The sequence below is a fragment of the Sinohyriopsis cumingii genome, chromosome 3 (genome assembly GCF_028554795.1).
Source record: "Sinohyriopsis cumingii isolate HCF-2022 chromosome 3, ASM2855479v2, whole genome shotgun sequence".
Lineage (NCBI taxonomy): Eukaryota > Metazoa > Mollusca > Bivalvia > Unionida > Unionidae > Sinohyriopsis > Sinohyriopsis cumingii.
Window position 1 is genome coordinate 6,137,011 of NC_142963.1, and position 23,960 is coordinate 6,160,970.

Below are 23,960 nucleotides of genomic sequence, written 5' to 3' on the forward strand. Positions count from 1 at the left end.
TTCTGTAGGCACAAACAGACAGTGTTTAACAATCCTTTCTGAAGGCACAAACAGCCAGTGTTTAACAGTCCTTTCTGAAGGCACAAACAGCCAGTGTTTAACAGTCCTTTCTGAAGGCACAAACAGCCAGTGTTTAACAGTCCTTTCTGAAGGCACAAACAGCCAGTGTTTAACAGTCCTTTCTGAAGGCACAAACAGCCAGTGTTTAACAGTCCTTCCTGTAGGCACAAACAGCCAGTGTTTAACAGTCCTTTCTGTAGGCACAAACAACCTGTGTTTAACAGTCCTTTCTGAAGGCACAAACAGCCAGTGTTTAACAGTCCTTTCTGTAGGCACAAACAACCTGTGTTTAACAGTCCTTTCTGTAGGCACAAGCAGCCAGTGTTTAACAGTCCTTTCTGTAGGCACAAACAGCCAGTGTTTAACAGTCCTTTCTGTAGGCACAAACAGCCTGTGTTTAACAGTCCTTTCTGTAGGCACAAACAACCTGTATTTAGCAGTCCTTTCTGTAGGCTCAAACAGCCAGTGTTTAACAGTCCTTTCTGTAGGCACAAACAGCCAGTGTTTAACAGTCCTTTCTGTAGGCACAAACAGACAGTGTTTAACAGTCCTTTCTGTAGGCACAAACAGCCAGTGTTTAACAGTCCTTTCTGTAGGCACAAACAACCTGTATTTAACAGTCCTTTCTGTAGGCACAAACAACCTGTATTTAACAGTCCTTTCTGTAGGCACAAACAGCCTGTGTTTAACAATCCTTTCTGAAGGCACAAACAGCCAGTGTTTAACAGTCCTTTCTGTAGGCACAAACAGCCATTGTTTAACAGTCCTTTCTGTAGGCACAAACAGCCAGTGTTTAACAGTCCTTTCTGTAGGCACAAACAGCATATGATTAACTCTGGAGATTATTGACCATTCATTAATGTATGCAGTCTTGAACAAAACTTGCTGTGCAGAAACCATCTTTCTCTAATTAGACTTACCTTGATCTTTGTCTTAAGATCTTGAAATCTATGGTTTTTCTACCCCTAAGTGCTAGTCTTTGTTCAAGGAACTTACTGAAAAACAAAAGTTGCTCTGCAAAACCCATGTTTCTTTTGAGTCACAAAGGCTTTTGATTTTTTTTGACCCCAAATCAATTTGCCTCTTCTTAATTAAATGCCCCCAACAAACTTTGATATTGGGTATATGGTCTGGTACTAAACCATTTTCCTTCTTTCAGTCAATCACCTTGACCTATGAATCCCAAATGGTTGAAAACTGCAATTTTTGTCCATAAACCAATTATATTGTCAGCCACAGTGATCTTGACCTTTGACCTAATGACCCCATAATAGGCTTCTTTACTTAAAGTGCGAGCTGTCATTCAAGTTTAGTCCAGGTCTACTGAGCAGAAAGCAATTTTCTTCTTGCAGGCACATTGACCATAACCTTTCACCTTATGATCTGCAGGCTTTTCTTATCAAAAGTGCAATCCATCCTTAAAGTTTGGTGCAGATTGTGTGGAAACTTTTTTCAAACCAGATGTGTGGAAAGTGAGATACAAGTCAATTTTCTGACTGTTGTGGCAGTCATCAAGACTTTGGAAGGGTTTTACCTAAAGTTTTTCATTTGCATAATATATAACCCTTTAACAACTTTTCATTACACATGGGGTTAATCATTATGCAACTAAACAAATTCATTATATGACCAAGTGGATTGCCCAATTAATACTGAGGTCAAAGTCACTGAAAATTTGCTTTTAGATTTCAGTTCGTTTTTTCATTTGCTTACATTTCCTAAACCCCATTACAGATTTACTTTATTCCTGGAGTGAGTCATTCATTCAAATAATTCTATGACATGCTGACTTGCCCCTTTGACCTTAATGTCGTAGTTATACAAAATTTGCATTAAGATTATGGTTTATCAGATGCTTATATTTTATACACCCAATGATACATTTTCTTCCTACTAGTCAATATGAATATAAGATCATCCATTCTAAGACATCCTTGCTAAGCCCTCTAACTTTGCTGTCAAGGTCACATTCATAGAAAACTACCATCACCATCCCACTGATGAATTATCTTCATACTGTCGATGAATCATTATGAAGCATAGGCAAATTATACCACCTCTACCTCTTGACCTTGTGATCATGGTCAGGTGTGTTACTGCAATTATATACTTGTAGGCTTGACATGCAGGCACTGGCCTTTTAGTTCTTTCAATCAGTGTCCTTGACCTTTGAGCTTCTATCTGTAAAATAAATGGCTTCTTCCTTAACGTAAATGCAAATGGACAAACATCACAACAATACAGAATCTGCCTTCTGACAAGAAGTATAATTAGCTGAATAACATCCTGGTAAAAATTTAAAATATCTGAAACATAAAAGATGTAAGGATATATTTTAGGACAATTGTATTAAAAGAAAACTGTATACTGTTCTGTACACAATATTTGTAGTAGTTACAAGTCACTGCATGAAATGTGTCCATTAAACATTTTCTGTTGGTTTGAAAACATTTGACTATATCTAAATGCACCTGTCATGTTTAGAAGAATCCATGATGATTTGATCAATTGTAATATGCTTGTATGAAACTTCTGAATGAACAGTACTCTTAAAAAATGCTCTGAATGTAACCTTTTTTTTTTTAAAGACACAGTTCAACCACATTATCCATATTTTCTGCACCTTTCCTCATCAAAAAGAAAACAATTGCCCTTTAGCTTTCTTTGCAAGTTGTGACAATATTTTGCACAGAATTTCCATCATTTTCACTTGAAATGAGCATTTCATCAATAAACTTCGACTGTAACTGATGGTCAGTTCATTCTGAAACAACATCACACATAACAGCAAATTGAGCTAAAAATAAGGGAAGTAATTCAGTCTGCAATTCTGGGCAATACTACTCTTCTAAAATTTTATTTTTTTATTTCCCATATTCTTCTAATAAATGCATGAAAAATTTGCTTCCAAATAACTTTCTCCATATATGGCCTTTAATTTGCTCCGTTCATTCCATACAAGTGCTGTGAACTCCTCCTCCTGAAATGCATTGATTCCAGGAGTAACAAGGGCTACGATAATCCATATTAATTCTTTGTGATGTTCTGCAATGGCAGCTCCTCATTGCTAACAGGTTAAGCAAGAAGTCCTTATTTCTAGTTAATGCAATGGATATTTATTATTATTCTGGGCTGGTTGTTCCCGTTAGGAATGGTCATTAGTATTCCAGTTGTGTGGTTGTAGTGCAATGCCGGCTACTGGAGACACCAATAATGTGTAGCCTACATGAAGGAATCCAGTGCCTGTAACTCTTCTTTGCTGAGGGGTCTGAGGTTGAAGCCCTTGATGTCCTCCTGATGCTCCAGGTCCCGCAGCTTATTGACTTTTGGCTTCAGGTTGTGTCGGATTCCATCAATCTCATCGTCTATTTGCCTCGTGTCTAAAAGAATTAAATGACACTAAATAAAATGTAAAGCACATAAATGACACTAAATAAAATGTAAAGCACATAAATGACAATAATAAAATGTCTAAAATGCATAGATGGCACTAAATAAAAAGTGTACAGCACATCAATGACACTAATAAAATGTGTAAACCACATAAATGACAATAAAATGTCTAAAGCACATCAATGACACTAAATAAAACTAAGTTTGTGAAATGAAACTTTCAACCTTTTCTATCAACAGTACATTCATAATCTAGTAATTATAGAATTGAACACGGGTTTAATATGCAATATTTAAATAATTCCATCCAGTGAAAAAAAACCCAGTAACATAAATGTATAAATGTAAAATGAAAACTTTAGGTATTAAACTGAAGGTATATTTTTTTCCTAGAAAATGCCAAAAGAATTTCATCATTATTTGTTGGAACATGAAGAAAACTATAAAAATTGGTAAATTAAACTCTTATATATGCTCATTTTATCATTGAAAATGACGGTTATGTCCAGAAATTTGAATCAACATAATGAAATTCTCAGTACAATGTAAATAACAATCTTTTATAAAATCCTGATCTGTCAAAATGTCACTAATGTCTACTGGTGGCAACACTTAAAGAACTCAATAGCAAGGAAATAAATTATAAGATGTTACAAATATAAAATCCTGATCTGTCAAAATGTCACTAATGCCTATTGGCGGCAACACTTAAAGAAGTCAATAGCAAGGAAATAAGTTTTGTCAAGTGAAATCTGTATTTTAGTAGAATATTTTAATTCAGTTTCAGTGTAATCATAAACGTAAAAAATGTCAATCTAACATCACAGCTATGTCCGTGAGAACTGTGAGAACCTAATTAACTGCCAACTGTGTTTTGATCTCTGATATACAGACATATTTGTTGTATTGTTACACTCAATTAAAAGCAGGCCTACATTGTATCATCATGTGTCTTTTTGAAACAAATCAAATAAAAGGGAATGGAATTAATAACAAAAGTTAAAAGGCATGCAAATCCTACATGAGTAAGAGCTAGTGGTCAACTCATTTCAAATGACCACTAGAACACTACTGCAAATATTTTATTGTGTAAGGAAAAATTAAACTACCTTAAATTATTTTAGTGGTTGTTGTTGTTTTGGGTTTAATGCCATTTTTCAGCAAATGATAGGCTATACATGGCAGCCAATGTAACTGATGGAGGAAGAACCCATAACAGCTTTTGTAAGAACCACCTCCCAACACGAAGCTACTGGCAAGCTTTCTCACATACCCCCAATGATCCTAGTCATTCACAGATGTGATCACAGATAGCAAAGCAACAAAGCAAAAGGAGTATCCAATGAATTCATAGCTTTGTTTGACATTCAGTTCATTATACAGAAGCGAGTTTCAAAGTTTTTAGTGAACTGAAAATTCTTGAATTGGCACTCAGAGATTTGCTCAAGGAGGAGCAACAATTTCATTATTACCTCCAAAGAAATCATGCATCAATATTCACTAATACAACAATTTTTAAAAACTGAGCTTCAACACTGATGTTTTTTTATGAAATAAATGTCTCTGATTTTTTAACAAAAGGAATCATGTTTTGTTGTGCAAAAAGCAGAGAATTTTCACACCAAAATGCTAACAATTTAATTAGTATTACATATATTTAAATTACATTGTTGGTTGGTTAGGTTTTTTTTAAAGTTTTTTTATTTCAAGATATACTATTGACAATCTGGCATTGTATGTTGGACTTGGCTTTGTCCAAAGTCAGGTTCATTTTCTCCCTGGCCTGAATTATTGATGGTTTTGTAGTAAACATATTTATCTGAATCTGAGTCCTGAACTATGGAAATTCCTTATGGAAATCCCTATGGAAATTCCTTATGGAAATTCTTTAGGGATGAATTGCCACCTCTACCTGTTGTTTACTACATATTTAATAACAAATTTCTAATTATAACAAAGATTTTATTTTGTAAACATCATGTAAACATCATGAACCTTCCAGAAAGTTATATTTTTATTAGGAAATGTTTTTAGATCTTGGCATAATCAATCTATTATGTTGTGTCTAGTAAATTATTTGGACTGAAATTTATTTCAGATTATTTAATTCAAGTGATTTGTCTTTGGAAATACCGAGTGATCTTAAAAGAAAATGACATTTTTGGAAATAGAGACTTGAATTTATACTGAAAGTTTCAAATAAGGATATATTCTTGGACTGTATGATTGTGATTGACTGTTGGTACATCAATACGACATGAGCCACCAGGTAAATCAACTCCTTCAGCATTAGATTTAGTTTGGACTTCCACTAAAGTTTATTCAGAACTCTAATTATTAGGACTTGTGATCGTAATTCTGGGATTTAATTTCCAATAACGTAAGTTCCTTTTCCTTTTACAATTTCATTTTGTATTCCAGGGAAATAAATTATTTGTTGAATATTACATAGTTTGTTGCTTCTCGCTCTTTTCAATTACTTAGTTTTGTATTATTAGAAAAAGCTGTTTAATGATACTTATTCCCGACACAATCATAAAATGAGTATTCAGCCATTAAATAGCACTGCTGCCCTCCCTTTCAAGGTCTTTTTGATGTATGGTCTGATGTCACCATTTCTTCGGTTTTCAGAGGTCCCCTGGTAACTCAAAACCTCACTTGTAGTGCAGTCTATGTTACTGCACCCCACCGTGTGCAAGTTATTGATGGAGAGGTGAATATTCTGTTGTATTATAGCAATTCTTAAAAAAATACTTTTTTGTACTATAGAAATTCTTACAACACATTATACTCTGTTGCATTATAGCATTCTTTAAATGAATTACTCTTTTCCAATATGGCAATTTTTACAACGCATTACACTCTTTTCCAATATGGCAATTTTTACAACGCATTAAACTCTTTTCCAATATGGCAATTTTTACAACGCATTACACTCTTTTCCAATATGGCAATTTTTACAACACATTGCACTCTTTTCCAATATGGCAATTTTTACAAAGCATTAAACTCTTTTCCAATATAACAATTTTTACAATGCATTACACTCTTTCCCAATATAGCAATTTTTACAACACATTACACTCTTTTCCAATATGGCAATTTTTACAATGCATTACACTCTTTTCCAATAAAGCAATTTTTACAACGCATTACACTCTTTTCCAATATAGCAATTTTTACAACGCATTACACTCTTTCCCAATATAGCAATTTTTACAACACATTACACTCTTTTCCAATATGGCAATTTTTACAATGCATTACACTCTTTTCCAATATAGCAATTTTTACAACGCATTACACTCTTCTCCAATATAGCAATTTTTACAAAGCATTACACTCTTTTCCAATATAGCAATTTTTACAATGCATTACACTATTTTCCAATATAGCAATTTTTACAATGCATTACACTCTTTTCCAATATAGCAATTTTTACAACGCATTACACTCTTTTCCAATATAACAATTTTTACAAAGCATTATACTTTTTTCCAATATAGAAATTTTTACAATGCATTACTCTTTTCCAATATAGCAATTTTTATAACGCATTACACTCTTTTCCAATATAGCAATTTTTACAACGCATTACACTCTTTTCCAATACGGCAATTTTTACAATGCCTTACACTCTTTTCCAATATAGCAATTTTTACAATGCATTACACTCTTTTCCAATATAGCAATTTTTACAATGCATTACACTCTTTTCCAATATAGCAATTTTTACAATGCATTACACTCTTTTCCAATATAGCAATTTTTACAATGCATTACACTCTTTTCCAATATAGCAATTTTTACAATGCATTACACTCTTTTCCAATATGGCAATTTTTACAATGCATTACACTCTTTTCCACATTATACTGCATTACAGCATTTTTTCAACCACACACTCTTTTGCATTAGATAAATTCTTACAACAAATTATACTCTGATGCATTAGGAAACAAATTCTTAATTAATCGAAATTCTTAAAGTGCAGCAGTGTTATCTATCAAATTAAAGATGATGAAAACAAAATTTTATTTTTCCAGGGTCAAACAAATCTCATGCTGTGGAACCCAAAGGATATAAGAATGCTGGGTCCTGAATATTATATGCTAAATATTGATGTCGTTGCTTATTCTGTAATGTGTTTTTTTTAAAAAAGAATAAATATATTTATTAAAATAACAATATTAATGAATTCAAATATTTTACAAAGAAAAACTAGGACTAAAAAAAAAGAAAACATGAAGATTTACTTTTTAAATCTGATTCTGAAATTTGACGGATCCTTTATTTAAAACCTTTCCCAGGAACTCATTTTTTAATTCCATACCTTTCTCAAGCAGCTTTTTTGTCTGTTGTGTTGATAGTTTAAGGAATGTGTTTCCAAAGCACACCCAAGTTTTCTGTGTCTTTTTATCCTTCTGAAGAGCTCTGCAAAATTTCAGGAAAAAAATAAAAGTAAACTTTTAAATAATTCTAGCTTTAAAATGCTGGTCTTTCTAGCCTAACATTTGGCATCAGATGCAATACACATACCAATCTTTAACCTGAATTTGGCATCAACTGTACTTGAAACCTTTAAATTGTTTACAAAGATTACTAATATTTTTAAAAAAAAAGAAAATAACAAAGTAAGTGGCATTAAAAATGTTATCTTTTGATTTCCAGATTGGAAGCATTTTGTAAATACATTCATCTTACACTCATACTCAAACATCCTCTCCCTTCTGCTGTGCCTTCAGTGCCGGAGGTCCTCATTGGTAGCAAAATGCAAATGATGCTTTTGGTTCCTACCACTCATATAGTACAGGCATGTTCTTCAGCCCCTCCACAATGTCTACACATGAATTTTACACATATAGTACAGGCATGTTCTTCAGCCCCTCCACAATGTCTACACATGAATCTTACACATATAGTACAGGCATGTTCTTCTGCCCTTCCACAATGTCTACACATGAATTTTACACATATTGTACAGGCATGTTCTTCAGCCCTTCCACAATGTCTACACATGAATTTTACACATATAGTACAGGCATGTTCTTCTGCCCTTCCACAATGTCTACACATGAATTTTACACATATAGTACAGGCATGTTTTTCTGCCCTTCCACAACGTCTACACGTGAATTTTACACAAGTATGCCATGAATCTTTCCAACCAATCAACAGGTATCAGCATTAATTACCCACTCATATTATGTTAATATAATATAGTTAAGTATAAATAATTCCAACCAATCAACAGATATGATCATTAATTACCCGCTCATATTATGTTTATATAAATATAGTTAAGTATACTTTCCTTTAATTAATAAAAAAATAATTAGATGGTTATTTTCTAGTAGCATGACAGCACTTTAAATGTGCACTAATAAATTGTCTGCACCAGCCATTGTGGTGGGGTGGGGCAACCAGAAATTGTGGTGGGGTGGGGCAACCCCTAATTAGGCTGAAGGCATTTTATCATCAATTTTACTCCAGTTTCTCTCAATAAATCATCACATCTGCATTTAAGTTTGAATTACACTTTTCCTACACTCAATAAAAATGTCACTTCTATTGTAGTTGCTGTGTTTGCTGTTGTTTTGTGCACATTTTACTTTGTGATGTAATCAAACGACTATATTTCTAGTGCTGCAACAAAAAACATTCTGATTTCAAACTGATAGCTGAATTCATGTTTTGAATCATTCATTCTTGATTCATATTTTTCTATGGAATTTCTATTTTTGTTTCCTTTTTTAAGGTAATTTCAGGTGTCAGCATTACAGAAATATAACCACGGTTTGGATTACAAGTATGCCACTAAGGTAGCTTCACTGAGAAAGTGCATTTACAGTTTGAATTTGCAAATATTTACAGGTCTTCATTTAATGATCAAGGTGCATAACTAATTTATACAGTTCAGTCAATTTTTAAAAACGTTCTGAACTCAATATATCTGGTGCAAATTTGTTTGGAGTTCTGGTGGACGCAAAGTACGGATTTATTGGTACAAAGGAAAACTGTAGTGTACTTAAGATTTTTAGCAGTGGAGAAATTAAAACAGTTGGTGGGTAATTTAAAAATAAAGAATGGTAAATCTGACACAAAGACATTATTTTAAACCAATGCCAACTTTTGGGTTTAGCTCTACCACATTTGTAGGATTAGGAAGTGAGGGGCATCAGTTATGCTTGCCAAAAATAATCAGGAAACTCAGAGAATTTTCTCCTAATCAAGTCAATGTTCACTGTGTTGTACACAGACTGTCCTTAGCTTGATCTGATGCAGGAACTGAAATTCCCTCCCTTAAAAAGCACAAAGGACTATGAAAATTATAAATTTTTATGTACAAAGGGTGAATGAAAATGTTATATTTTCATGTACAAAGCACATCTGGAAATGTTATTTTCATGTACAAAGGTCATATTATGATGTTATATTTGTTTGTACAAAAGGTATGTGAAAATGCTATATTTATATGTACAAAGGATGTATGAAATTGTTATATTTTCAGGTATAAACTTTAAGGGTGTATGAAAATATTACTGTACATTTCATGTACAAAGCGTGTATGATAATATTACTGTACATTTCATGTACAAAGCGTGTATGAAAATATTACTGTACATTTCATGTACAAAGCATGTACATTTCATTTACTAAGCGTGCATGAAAATATTACTGTACATTTCATGTACAAAGCGTGCATGAAAATATTACTGTACATTTCATGTACAAAGTGTGCATGAAAATATTACTGTACATTTCATGTACAAAGCGTGCATGAAAATATCACTGTACATTTCATGTACAAAGCATGCATGAAAATATCACTCTGCACTTCATGTACAATGCATGTATGAAAATATTACTGTTCATATCATGTACAAAGTCAGTATGAAAATGTTAAACTTTCATGTAAGTTCATTTGTAATAAGATCTGGGATATTTCTAAAATGCAAAAATTTATGGAAGAACCCCATATGAAATTAAAAGACCCATTTAGTATTAGATGGTTTTCAATGCATCACTTTGTTTCAACAGTTCATGCTTGTTATGGATCAACCGTCTCTTACAATCTTAAAATTCTTGCTGAATTTCATATCTCCAGCTGTGCTATGTATATTTGATTTAATTATATCTGATTTAATATATATCTATTTCAATTTAATTGTTTGTCGGTTTCTTTTATTTTATTTTTTATTACATGCTATCGTAATGTAAATTTATTCTCAAGAGATGACACCTTTTTCAGAAAATAGTTTGACCCTGACTGTTTTATAAACACCAGGTGTTGATCTAAATCCTGACCTTGTTTCAAAATTTGTAGCAACCAGTAAATAAGTTCTATTTTATTTTAAAATGATTGGTTGTTGTTGAGGTCATGATGGGACTTCATGTTTAAGATGTAAACAATTTTTTATGTTTTTTATTTATTAGAGGAAAATGATTGGTTTTCATCAGGGTCACACTGGGTGTACGTGACCTTTAACAAGTACATAATTCTATGAGCTTCCAGAACATGTCATGTGATACCCTTGTTTATGTTTAGAAGGCATATAATCTATGTTTTAGTGAATTAATCTCAGTAGAAGCTGGGCTATTAAACTGGAAGTTGTATGTTGTGCCGTTTGGAGTTATTTCAAACTACTTGGATTCAAAAGGATTAATTTTGTTATTTTTCTGGAAAATACATGTGCTTCTGTGAGATTCTTAATCAAAGACAGTTCTTATAAGAAATTTATTTTGATTTCCAAAACCGGAGTGATAATTCTTTTTTCTACAAGGAACTGTAAAATTCAACACTACGTCATCGTCTTCCATCATGGATTCTTCATCAGGATTTGAACTTGAAATCTGTAGAACATTTTGTTATTAGAATTACTAAAATATTATTCTTGGATTATTCTGGATTTTATTCTTAAAGCCATAAGTTTGTAATTTTTTTATTTTTACAGAATTTTCCAGGGAAAAAAATTATTGTATTTTTTCAAAGCTTGTTGTTTTCACTCTTTCTTGTGTTACTGTTTATTCGAGCCTAAACATGAATATCACAGCATTATTGACAGATGGTTTGGAAATTTTGTCTCTAATATGCAAATATCTTCGAAAAGAAAACTTAGATTTGAGTGAAGTCAGTCCTTTGGGAGACGAAGCCAATGGTTGTTTCTGGTTTAGGGTTTAATGCCATTTCTCAGCACAAGATAACATGGCAGCCAGTATAAGTGGTGGAGGATGAATCTGGGAAATCCCTGGGAAGAAGCACCAACCCACAGGAAATAATTGACATGCTTTCTTACATACAGTGACATGGCTAGGCTTGAGACTTGAACCCACACTGACTGAGGTGAGATGGTAATGATCAGTAAAGGTGAGCACTTTAGACCATTCTGTCATTAGAAAGCTTGAAAAAGCAATGGTAGTAACTACTCTGGCCTTTCTTGATAACTTCACAACAAATGGCAAAAAAGTTTATTATACGGGTGTACAACTTGCAAATGACCATGAAAAATGTCAGATGGAAAACTAAAAAGAGCATAGTTATTGACATTCTTAGTGAAAATCTAAAGGAATTCACGAGTTCTCAAAATGATGAGGCAAAGTAAGGCACAAATAGAATCTGCTGTTGTATATGAGCAGCTTTCTCCCTATGTCAATACACTGAAGAAAGAAATGACAGGATTACCCCATCCTCAGTCAGGTCCAGATCTTAGAGAAGCAATAAATTCCAAGATATTAGCAACATGCAAGACTCTCATTGAGTATTCATAAACAGCCAAGTTTGCTGAGACTGGAAAGTGTATCCCAGTAATATATGTTGCATGTGAGACACGTTTCAGTTTGCAGAATGGGATTAAGACTAAGTTAAGAACCAGTATATGACAATGCTGATGAAGCTGGCATTAGGCCCAGAAATTCCTTCACTCCACTTTGCTTAGGCAATAAGTCACTTGCACAAAGCAAAAATGAGGCATCTGGCTGTATTATATCATCCAAGTGAGAACTGAAACCCAATAAAGTATTAGAAAAGAGTATATACACTGTACCACAATCAAGAACAATTTACATGTTGCATTATACATCATGATTTATAAGATTAAGTTTAGACTTCATACAAAGGATAAATCATGTTCATACCAGTTTTAGTTGCATTTTCTTAATCTTTCTCTCACAGACTCTCGCTCAAACATACCAGCTAAATAAATCCACTCTATTTCTTATTATTACTTGGGTTATTTTCTTTCAAATAACTTTTTTTATTTCTTACTTTTCTAATAATGACTCTAATTTGTATGAATTAACACTTTTTTCCACTTCATAATATGCAAACAGAAATGACTGACTCAAAGCAGTGTTCAAGATAGTTGCTACAATATCACCAATTTTGAACTTCCAAAATGTTATATTACGACTTCCAACAATGATGCTTTGAAAGTCCTGGACTTCCTGAAATCCAAAATCAGCGAACCCTGATTTCTGAATGTCAACGTGTTGAAAAGATCAGAAAAAAAAGACACAACCATGTCAAGTGAATAATAAACAGATATATACAAGGTATTCCAAATAAAGAAAGAGTATAATGCTTGGATAACAGTTGGGTCAGTAGTCAAATAACAGGACAGACACTTATACAGACAAACCACCAAAGTACAGACACTTATACAGACAAACCACCAAAGTACAGACACTTACACAGAAAAACCACCAAAGTACAGACACTTAGACAGACAAACCACCAAAGAACAGACACTTAGACAAACCACCAAAGTAGCATCATGCTAATTACAGTTTTAAATTGCTAGTAAATTGAAAAATATTATAAGTGGAAAATATTTTTCTCTAGAACTGAAAAAGTTAATTTTGAGGTGGACACTCTAACCACTATGCCACCAGAGCAGTAGACAGAAATGTATTACTGCCTTTGATTAGCTTGGGCACCAATAATAAGCACATAGTCGATAACACCAATAATAAGTACACGGTCGATAAGTGATAGATAATGTAATGAGGAGATAAAAGAAATCTTCATTGAAAACGGTGCTGCATTTATTTTTTACTGCACAGGAAGGACAAAATTGTAGACTCAATTTTCTAAAATAAATTCTAGTGGGGAATGATTACACAAGCATGAGGAATTCAAATCCCAGTCTAGAAAACTCACAACAGGTGAGGCTAATAATGAGCACAGGCACTCAGGTCAATCCTTTATTAGCTTCTGCAAAAAATATTCACTTTTCCATCATTATATATCATTCAATCTTGAGAGAGACTGTAGCAGTTTTCTACAGTTTCCTTTTCAACTAAAATATCTGTGTCCTAAATAGTGGACAAAGTTAAGAAGCATGGGCATTTTATCTATAGGAAGCCACATAACTTCAAACAGGCCTTGATAATCCCCTGCTATGCCACATAACTTCAAACAGGCCTTGATAATCTCCTGCCATGCAATCAAGCATCACACCTCTCAATAATTATGTGATGTGATTAGTCTTACAAAACACTTGTTTTAACATCAGTGCAAATGTACTAACTGGGGGCAATCAACTGATCAATGCAAATGTACTAACTGGGGGCAATCAACCAATCAATGCAAATGTACTAATTGGGGGCAATCAACCGATCAACGCAAATGTACTAACTGGGGACAATCAACCAATCAATGCAAATGTATTAACTGGGGACAATCAACCAATCAATGCAAATGTACTAACTGGGGGCACAATCAACCAATCAATGCAAATGTATTAACTGGGGACAATCAACCGACCAATGCAAATGTACTAACTGAGGACAATCAACCAATCAGTGCAAATGTACTAACTGGGGCAATCAATTGATTAATGCTTGAAAATCATCAATGCATGGGCAAATCATTTTATGAATTATACTTTATTAGATACTTGAAAAAAGCAGAGGGAACCCTACTATCAAAATATGCTGCATTACAGGGACTCTATGGGGTTGAAACACGTGCATCCAGGCAGCAGTGTGCTGCATTAAGGACCCAGGCCCTTGGATCAAAGGAAATCCCCATTTCTGCAGACAGAATTCATATGTCTGACTACTATAGATATTGAATACCAAATAAACATTATTAATATCAGTCATCTGCCTTATCAACTTCGTGATAGTTGGTACTATGGCTTACCATCCCATGATGGTTGGTACTATGGTTTATCAACCCATGATGGTTGGTACTATGGTTTATCAACCCATGATGGTTGGTACTATGGTTTATCAACCCATGATGGTTGGTACTATGGTTTATCAACCCATGATGGTTGGTACTATGGTTTATCAACCCATGATGGTTGGTACTATGGTTTATCAACCCATGATGGTTGGTACTATAACACAGACTTGTTGTTTAATAAAGTATCAATCCCTCCCAAGTTCAAATTATTATTCTGGACAATTGATGTACATGTGCTACTAACAGCACTGCATTTAGACAACCCAGCCGTAGGTTACCTGACTGCTTCACGGGTCTTCTGTCGTCTTTTATCTAAATCAATCATTTCTTGTTTATCGGCAAGGATTTCTTCTGCTACCTCTTCCAATGATGTCAACTCCTTTACTAATTTCTGTGTGAATTGTGCATCCATGATCACCTGTTCAATAAGAAATACTGTACCATTAATAAGGGGGGCATATAATAAATCAGTAAAATCAACAGTATAACAGAATAGGAAACTGTCATTAGGTTTTCAAGACAGGATTGTTATCTAAAAGTGCACAAACACTTGACTTAAACAAAAAGCACAAGTGGGCATGAGTCTCCCATTAAGCACACACTGGTTTAAAATGCAGGTTCCTTGGGTTGAAAAATTCCCATGTCTGGATAATTTCTGCCTATTAGATAGAAACTGTTGGTATTTTACACATTTAACTGTGTTTTTAATTTGATTAACTTTAACAGGACTAGATGGTGCACTGGCATCTTTTAAATGAATGTAAAATATATTCCTGTTAGGCCTAATGGGAAATCAGTATCATTTGTGGCTTTTCCACACAGTTGCTATTAAAGCCATATCATTGTTAGGTGAACCTCCCTGGACAATACATTTAAAGTCCTAAGAAATGTTTGTACCTACTTTGATAAAAACTGGCTTGTCCATTGTGATGAAGTTCAAAACAGATTCTTCATGCTTGTTATGGAAGCCACACCATCACCAGGGAAGCCACCATGGCCCAAATGTTTAATAAAGCATGTCCTAAGAGAGTTACATTCTAACCAAGTTTGATCTTTTGGAGATGCTGAAGACATGTTTTCTATATGGCTGCATGGAAGCCACATGGTTGCTAACAGAGATGTAATGATTCATACTTGCACTGCAATAATAAACTGTATCAAGTGGATGTTGTTCAAGACACATGGATGTTGTTCAAGACATGTGGATGTTATTCAAGACATGTGGATGTTGTTCAAGACATGTGGATGTTATTCAAGACATGTGGATGTTGTTCAAGACATGTGGATGTTGTTCAAGACATGTGGATGTTGTTCAAGACATGTGGATGTTGTTCAAGACATGTGGATGTTATTCAAGACACGTGGATGTTATTCAAGACATGTGGATGTTCTTCAAGACATGTGGATGTTGTTCAAGACATGTGGATGTTGTTCAAGACATGTGGATGTTGTTCAAGACATGTGGATGTTATTCAAGACATGTGGATGTTGTTCAAGACATGTGGATGTTGTTCAAGACACGTGGATGTTATTCAAGACATGTGGATGTTGTTCAAGAATTGGATGTTATTCAAGACATGTGGATGTTATTCAAGACATGTGGATGTTGTTCAAGACATGTGGATGTTGTTCAAGACATGTGGATGTTATTCAAGACATGTGGATGTTGTTCAAGACATGTGGATGTTGTTCAAGACATGAGAACTTTCAGTCATCTCCCTACAGGGGGAGTTGTGGCAATATACGGTTCTAACATTCTGTTGTTACAAATGATCTGACAGTTACAGGTCATGTAAGGTCAGCTCCTGGCTCCACATTCAGTTATAACCCTATATGCCTTATGATAGCATCTGTGAAAGAAACATGTGTTTTCTGTTATTGTTAGTTGTAATCTAGCCATTAAGGTAGTTAGAGCAAACCTTTGTTTTGTGTTATTAAGCAAACCATAACAGTCAAACAACCTCTCAAACGTTAAGACCCTCTTTCAAGGGCCGCTAATGATGTGTGTCCCAACAAGTGAGACCTGGAAGAGAACCCAGAAAATTCTGAGGAAAAAGGGATGGGAATGTTTTTCTGTCCTTGATAGGTTTGCCTGGAATCAACTAGATTCCAGGTGCTCAAAGACCGCAATTCACAAAAGGTGTTATCATTTTTTAGTGTGCACTTAAAACACTTGATAAGTCTGTGTTGGTATCCCATGAGGCCTTTTCATGGCCTCACTGTCCCACAGACTGTTTTCCTTACATTTTTTTGTTGTTGCTGTTAACAAGAAAAATGGATGTCACAGTGAGACTCACCTACTACAGACCAAGTGAGTCTCACAGATTCTCAGTTAAATGAGACTGACTACTATCTTCCAGTTCAAAAGTACAGAATGTCTCAGTTTTTTTACTGGACTTAATCAAATATTGTCTGTATTAGTCCATTTTCATACACTTAAGATACTATTATTGATATCAGTTAACAACTTGAAAACTTTTGCTTCTCAAGATGGCCTACAACACTTGCTATTAAAAATAGCTGTACACGTTCTTGAGTTACTGCTTGACCCTGAGAAAGCCATGAAATGAAAATGAATTTCAATCACTAGTGTTGAGTATAAAATATCTATAACTGATGATATATACAGACCATAGATCTGTATAGGAAATTTTTAATTTCCTTATCATTTTATGTCTAAGACCATCTGAGAATGCTTAGCTGGTAATGACAAGTCCTGAATGGATATGAACCCAATGCACCCTGCAAAATCTCCCCGATTTCTTTATTTCAATACAGGGATTCAAGATTTTTGGATTGACACATACACGCAGCGTGTTCATTTTACCAGCTTGAAAAGAGACATTAGGTATGCATATCGATCACTGAAGAAAATGTCAGAATATGAGGAAAAAAACTGAATTCAACAATATATATATATATATATATAAAAGCTCTCTGTATAGGAAATGTTTCTCTTTCCTTTTATGTCTAAGACCACATGTGAATGCCTAGCCAGTAAAATTACAAGTCCATAACGAATATGCACCAAATGCACCCTGCCAAATCTCACTGATATCTTTATTTCTACATACATGTAATTTGTATATCACAAAACAAATATCTGGAGATGTAAGTGTGCTTTCCATTTACCGTAATGATGTGTAATGACAGAGACTAACGTCACTGATCTCATCACGTATGGACTCCAGGCTGCAGACCATTTGATTTTTGGGTCTCGACTATGTTTTCACTATCAGCTGAGATATTGTATTTTATTTCACTTAATTTTATCAACGAAATAAATAGATACAAATTAATACTAATACTTATATAGTAAAAATCAAACAGGTCATGTATACATTCAATACAGATTATTTTGGTAATGAGTGCAATTTTTAAACTTTAATTCAAAATACTCTGAAATGGTGTTTATTCATTTAATCTGGATCCTCATACGTCCAAATTCCTTTGGAAGGTCATTATTTACATAGCCCAAGAAGTACACAAGGCAAAAGTAATGTTAAAGTATGTGGACATTTTTGGACAAGATCAACCATAAGGTGTGATCCAGTACAATCCGGATTGAATGTCACGGTTGTGATGTCACAAAGAATGCTATGAATGTTGATAAAGAAATCTGTACTACCCAATACTATCACGATTTGACTTTAGTACCTGGCCATAATTGTATAAGTCCATAGCAATTGATAATTTTTGTCTGGAAGTTTCTTTATGGCAGTTAAGGTGCACATCATTGAATAATTAGGACAGAATAGACTTGGCTTAACAAAATTATTATTACAAACAACAATTTATATTTAATTTATAATGAGTACATAAGCTATATTGCTTTTACTAAATCAAAGCAAGAATCATTTTCAAGTGTGTTCAGAGTAGGAAAAAAATGTTCTGAAAGAAAAAGCCCAACCCCTACCTCCACTATTAAATGGTCTGGCCTTAAATTTCGTTATGGTAGTGACAGTTATTCCCCCACTCCTCCCGTTTGCAGCTACAGGACATTTCGGCCTCAGAGGAGAAAAGAAGTGAAAATGTAAACAAGAGTGAAAAACCAGAACGACCGGTAACACGATATCTGATATAAAATCTGAACATAAATAGAAGCATATTGTATATAAATTTAATTACACCGCTTCAGTTATTACCGGATCATCTTGCTTAGCCATTCTGTCCACAGGGGCTCGTTACAAAGAAAATGTGGAGTATCCGTCCTTGAACAAAAGGGATGGGGGTGTTATACTGTTACAGGTTAGAACCACCATCCCTTGATTCAAGGACGGATACTCCAGTTTCTTTGTAACCAGCCCTTGTAATTCTGTCTGGTATCTCATTACAGCTTCGTATTTTGGCTCTTCCTAGTCCTACATGTAAAACACAGCACATGTTGATTTTGTTTAGGTGACGCCCACAACATAAATATCAGCGTCAGGTTTTACATGTGGGACTATGCTCTTCCCCTGGCCTATATATCCAGTTGAGAGCCATGTGCTCGATGCGAGCTTGATGTTTAAAAATATTATATGAAGGAAAAAAACAAATCATACCGAGTGGCAAAACTACCTCAGATTCCTCTCATAACCCTATCTAACATAGGACTCTTGTCTATCATACTATACTGGTATGTCTCTTTTAAGTATGATTGACGCGGTGGGTGGGGGTCCTCGTAACCAGGTTGGTTAACACCGCTAAGAACTATTAACAAGCACAAAGAACTATTAAGAGGCTCTAAGGGCTAAACATTGATCACCAAGAACATATTAAAGCATTAAATTATCCCCAAACACAAATGGTACCGCAATAAATCGATAAAAATTGTTAACACGGGTCGCAACAGATACAACGCATTTTGAGTATCAGGAAAGACAACTCTGTCAGGCTATGTTATAGGAGTAAATGAGTGCTCTTTATTCTTTTAATATAAGATAATTAATCACCATAATCGTCATCGTTATCATCATCAACAACAATATCATCACCGCCACCAGAAGCAGCAGCAATAAAACAGAATACGAATGTTAAAATGTTGTAAATGACTGTCTTGTAAGAGCCTACTGTACTGCGCATCATTTTCTAAGTACACAATCAGTTGTTATCAACAACTATTTAACAACACATACAAGGAAGAAAATGGAGCCTACATTTCCTATAAAATATATAAATATATATTATTTACTTGATGTTTCAAGAAACACTAAGAAGCACTAAAAAGTATAATTTGGTACAATGAACTTTTTAAAACACTCAGTAAACTTAAAAGCATGCATAGTAATTTCAATTAATGATTAACTATTGTTATGATATTATGGAATGTAACAATATACCTGTTTCACGATATACCGTGAGTAGTAAGGTGGGCCACATTAGGGACAATGGGACTTAGCATTAAAAACACCCCTGGGCCAAATAGGGACAATGGAGATTTAACATGGAGAAAAACGCTGGGCCACTTTAGGGACAATGGGAATTTAACATAGAGTTTGGGTCTGTCTAGGGACAAGGGAAATTAACATGGGAATAGAGTTTGGGTTTGTCTAGGGACAAGGGGAATTGAATATGGGATTTTTTTTTTTTTAAAGTTTTTTTAAATTTAAATTTAAATTTAAATTTAAAAAAGGGGTAGGCAATGGAAAGGCTATCTCTTTTCGAGAAATATGGCTGGCCCTGAAAAGGGCCTTTGGGTTTATGTTAATATTAATATTAACATAAGTAGTAAAGTGGGGCACCCTAGCGACAATGGGAATTAGCATTACAGAGACCCCTGGGTCACTCTAGCGACAATGGAAATTTAACATGGAGAAAAATCGTGGGTCACTCTGGCGACAAGGGAAATTTAACATGGGGAATAGACTTTGGGCTTGTCTAGCGACAAGGGAAATTGAACATGGGATTTTTTGTTGACTTTTAAAAAAAATTTTTTAAAAAAGGGGTAGGCAATTCAAAGACTATCTCTTTTCGAGAAATATGGTTGGCCCTGAAAAGGGCCTTTGGGTTTTTCTTCTTCTTCTTTTAACTTCTTAACTTCTTCCACCATCCTCTTATTTTGTCCATCATTCCTTTCTTCTTTTTCTTTTCTGTTTCCGGCAACCAGTCCGGGTGGCCCATGGCCCGGAACTTCTCTTGGATTTTCATCCAGTTTGTGTTCAGTTTTTCAAATTCATCCCTTTTTTTTCTATTTTCTTCTTCTTTTCTTTCTTTATACCATCTCTCTTTAATCTTCTTGACTTCTACCTCCATCACTTTTCTCATCAACTCCTCTCCTTTCCTCAGTCTTTCCTGGCCTCTCTCCACATAAGTGCACTCTGTCCCATGTGACATTTTTTCAAGAAAGCACCTGACTTTGCTTGCATTGTCAAGTGCTTCCTTTAGGCTTCCCACTCTGACATAGGTGGGATTTATCATACCTCTCAATCTTTTTTCCTCCTCTTCAATCATTCCTGCTATCAGTTCTTTGGCTATGTTTAGACATTTAGCGTAGTCCAGGTACTCTGCTATCTTCCATTCTTTTTCCAGTCTCTCCACTACATAGATACCATCTATTATCCAGTTGTATATATGTACCAAATTGTTGAACAAGTCACTTGCAACCACCATCTTCTTGTTTACTTATTCCGTAGAATGGTTCGAACGACGAACGTGGTGGCTTATTATAGTGAAAGCGCGGACGTGATGGAAAACATCCCCTAAAAAACATAAAATTGATCTTACCTAGATCATGACCCAACATCGCGCGTACGTGAAGGAAAACATCCCCCTACTTTCTCATTTCATATAATATAACCACAACTATACTCTCTACATACGCTAAGAATCAATAAATAAACCCATAATCTACTATTCACACAAACTTACTTCAACATTTACAAAGACAAACACACACACACACACACACACACACACACACACACACACAAACAAACACATACACTTTCAGTATTAAAAAAGAGTTAGTGTTTATTTTCACACTACTCTACCTACACTCATTGGCAAATTAATAGTTATTTCTTTTCTAGAGTATTGGGTAGCCCTGAAAAGGGCTGTTGGTTTTTTTTTTAACTCCAGATGCACCTATCTAATGGTTGCACCTTCCTGGCCTGGCGCCACACACGCATCTTCTTCCCCAGTCTCCTTTCACCTTTCTTCTGGGGAGCGCAGAGGGAGGATGATTCGCTTCAACACCCCAATCCTCTGTCTCGGGAATATTGAACGACATCCTCTCTTCTCTTTTCTTTTCCTCTTCTTCCCTCTCTCTTCTCTCCCCCTCTTCTTTCTTCATTCTTGCTTCTTCTACGATAGCCTCCGCTGATAGTTCGTTTACTATGCGCCTGGCATATTCCAGGTGCATCTGGAGTTCTAGCAGCTTCACAATCCTTGTATTCATTGTCTTGCTGTTAACAGGTCGACGATGGGCCCAACTGACGATTTGTTTTTAATTTATACTGAAAGCGCGGACGTGAAGGAAAACATCCCCCTAAAACATAAAATTCATCTTACCTAGATCATGACCAAAAAAAACAACAACGCGCGGACCTAAAAGAAACACTCACTCACTTTTTATTCTACCCATTACTATTTTAAAATTTTTTATAAATCACTTCAATAGACTATCCACATACTCAAATCAATCCAATCTAACCCCAAATATACACCTCAAACACTAAGAAAAGATATCATTTTAATCTACTATCCACACCAACCTACTTTATCACTTACAGACACACAAACACACAATCCTATACACAAATACATACCCTCCCATTTTTTAAAAAAGACTTAGTGTTTATTTTCACACTACTCTATCTTCACACATTGGCAAATCGATCGTTATTTCTTTTCTAGAGTATTGGGTAGCCCTGAAAAGGGCTGTTTTTTTGTTTGCTATGGCATTCTTTTTTAGTTTCTAAGAATGCGATGTCCTCTGAGGATAGACTTTCTGGCGATAGGTCTGCTTCTTCGGAAAGAGAAGAAGAACTCTTTGGTGTCGATACGGCAATCGACAAAGCCTCTGTCAGGTTCAGGTTGCTGCTGCTGCTGTTCTTGTTGTTGCTGTTGCTGCTGTCTCTGAAGTCTGTACTTCTCTGTCCATTCTTCTTTTTCCCTGTTCACTTCTTCTCTGAAGAGCTCTTCTATTAGGTCTTCAGTGATTTTTAGCATTCTCACATTCTCTATTTCTTCTGGCTTTGGTATCAGACTGTGTCTGACCCTATGCAAATTCACGTAGGCTTCGTTGAGCTTAGCTAGTTTGGAGCACATCTTCTTAGGAGGATGAGTCGACAATGGATGGTTAGACTGGGAACAAACCGGTTCTTAAAGTCAAAGCGCGGACGTGAAGGAAAACATCCCCCACACGGTTTTCGAGCCGCAACGTTCAGTGAGTGTCATGAGAGGGATAGTAAGAAAAAAGAGCATCAATCCAACATTCTTATAGCTAAACAAAAGACAAAGGCATTTTTTTCAAAACGCAACATTTTTTATTTAAAAATCACTTAACACTAAACAACAACTCTAACATTTTTAACAATAATCCAACACTATAACACCAAACAATTTTTTTCAAATCACAAACATTTTTCTCAATTGACAATCTACTTAGAACAGGGTTGACAACGTTGTGAATGAAATTGTGATTTCCACTGTTGGAAATCATTAGGCCATTGATGGACACTACGTTTCCTAGCTTGAGACAAAAGATAAGCATAATGGTCACAAAACCATCGATCTACTTTCACATCGTTTCTAGCAGAAGAACGAGGATCGAAATGAGTCACTAAATGTTCTAAGGAATAGCCCAGGCTGCGATGATGCAGAAAATACACACAGTACTGTCCACACACCAAGGAATCTGTGCCTTGTAATTTCACGTTATTGAATCGGGTGGTTTGAGCATTTCTTCTCATAAAGTCAATGATATCGTCTTCCAAAGGGGGCAATCCGTACGAATCGAAATATTCCACACATCCTTCTTGAGGAAAGTAGACGGCTACCCAGTGGGTTCCTGGGAGATGACTCTCGTCCGTGTTGATCACGTAAGCTTGATGGTCTTTAGGTTTGCGATGAGGGAGTTCATCTTTAGCACAGACGACAGGATTCCAAGAAGCTGTATACGAACTGTGGTTCAAAAGGTAATAAAGTTCCCAGGTATCCATTGTTTTCTGTGTTGTTTTTTTTTCTTCTTCTTCACAGGTAATAATAAGTCGTCAATTCGATCCTGACTTTTTGCTTGAAAATGTCTGACGAATAAACGGTTAGTCGTTCTGTTTCCTCACTCTGATTCAGGAGAGCTTCGATACGATGGATCTCTTGAGTGGTTAATGGTGGA

At 35.0% G+C, this 23,960-nt stretch overlaps 1 protein-coding gene across 2 annotated transcripts; it reads right to left on the bottom strand.

Annotated features, from left to right (window-relative positions):
* Positions 1 to 2,306: 2,306 nt before the first annotated feature.
* Positions 2,307 to 19,392, bottom strand: LOC149802420 (p53 and DNA damage-regulated protein 1-like). Of its 2 annotated transcripts, none has more exons than XM_089951628.1 (4): positions 19,189 to 19,392; positions 14,923 to 15,062; positions 7,787 to 7,887; positions 2,307 to 3,440 (listed from the first exon to the last, which is right to left on the bottom strand). In XM_089951628.1, exons 2-4 carry the CDS (start codon positions 15,054 to 15,056, stop codon positions 3,283 to 3,285), a joined length of 393 nt encoding a protein of 130 aa, XP_089807754.1. In that variant the 5' UTR covers positions 15,057 to 15,062; positions 19,189 to 19,392; the 3' UTR covers positions 2,307 to 3,282. The 2 variants fall into 2 exon arrangements, with proteins under 2 accessions (XP_089807754.1, XP_089807753.1); XM_089951627.1 differs by lacking the exon at positions 19,189 to 19,392 and adding an exon at positions 18,790 to 18,825.
* Between the last annotated feature and the right edge of the window lie 4,568 nt (positions 19,393 to 23,960).

Coding starts and splice junctions, on each gene's coding strand:
- LOC149802420 (XM_089951627.1), bottom strand. CDS start 18,810: ATGGCTAAGCAAGATGATCCG. Junction 7,888..14,922: donor AAGACCCGTGAAGCAGTCAG/GTAACCTACGGC, acceptor GAAATTTTGCAG/AGCTCTTCAGAAGGATAAAA. Junction 3,441..7,786: donor AAAAAAGCTGCTTGAGAAAG/GTATGGAATTAA, acceptor TAATTCTTTTAG/ACACGAGGCAAATAGACGAT.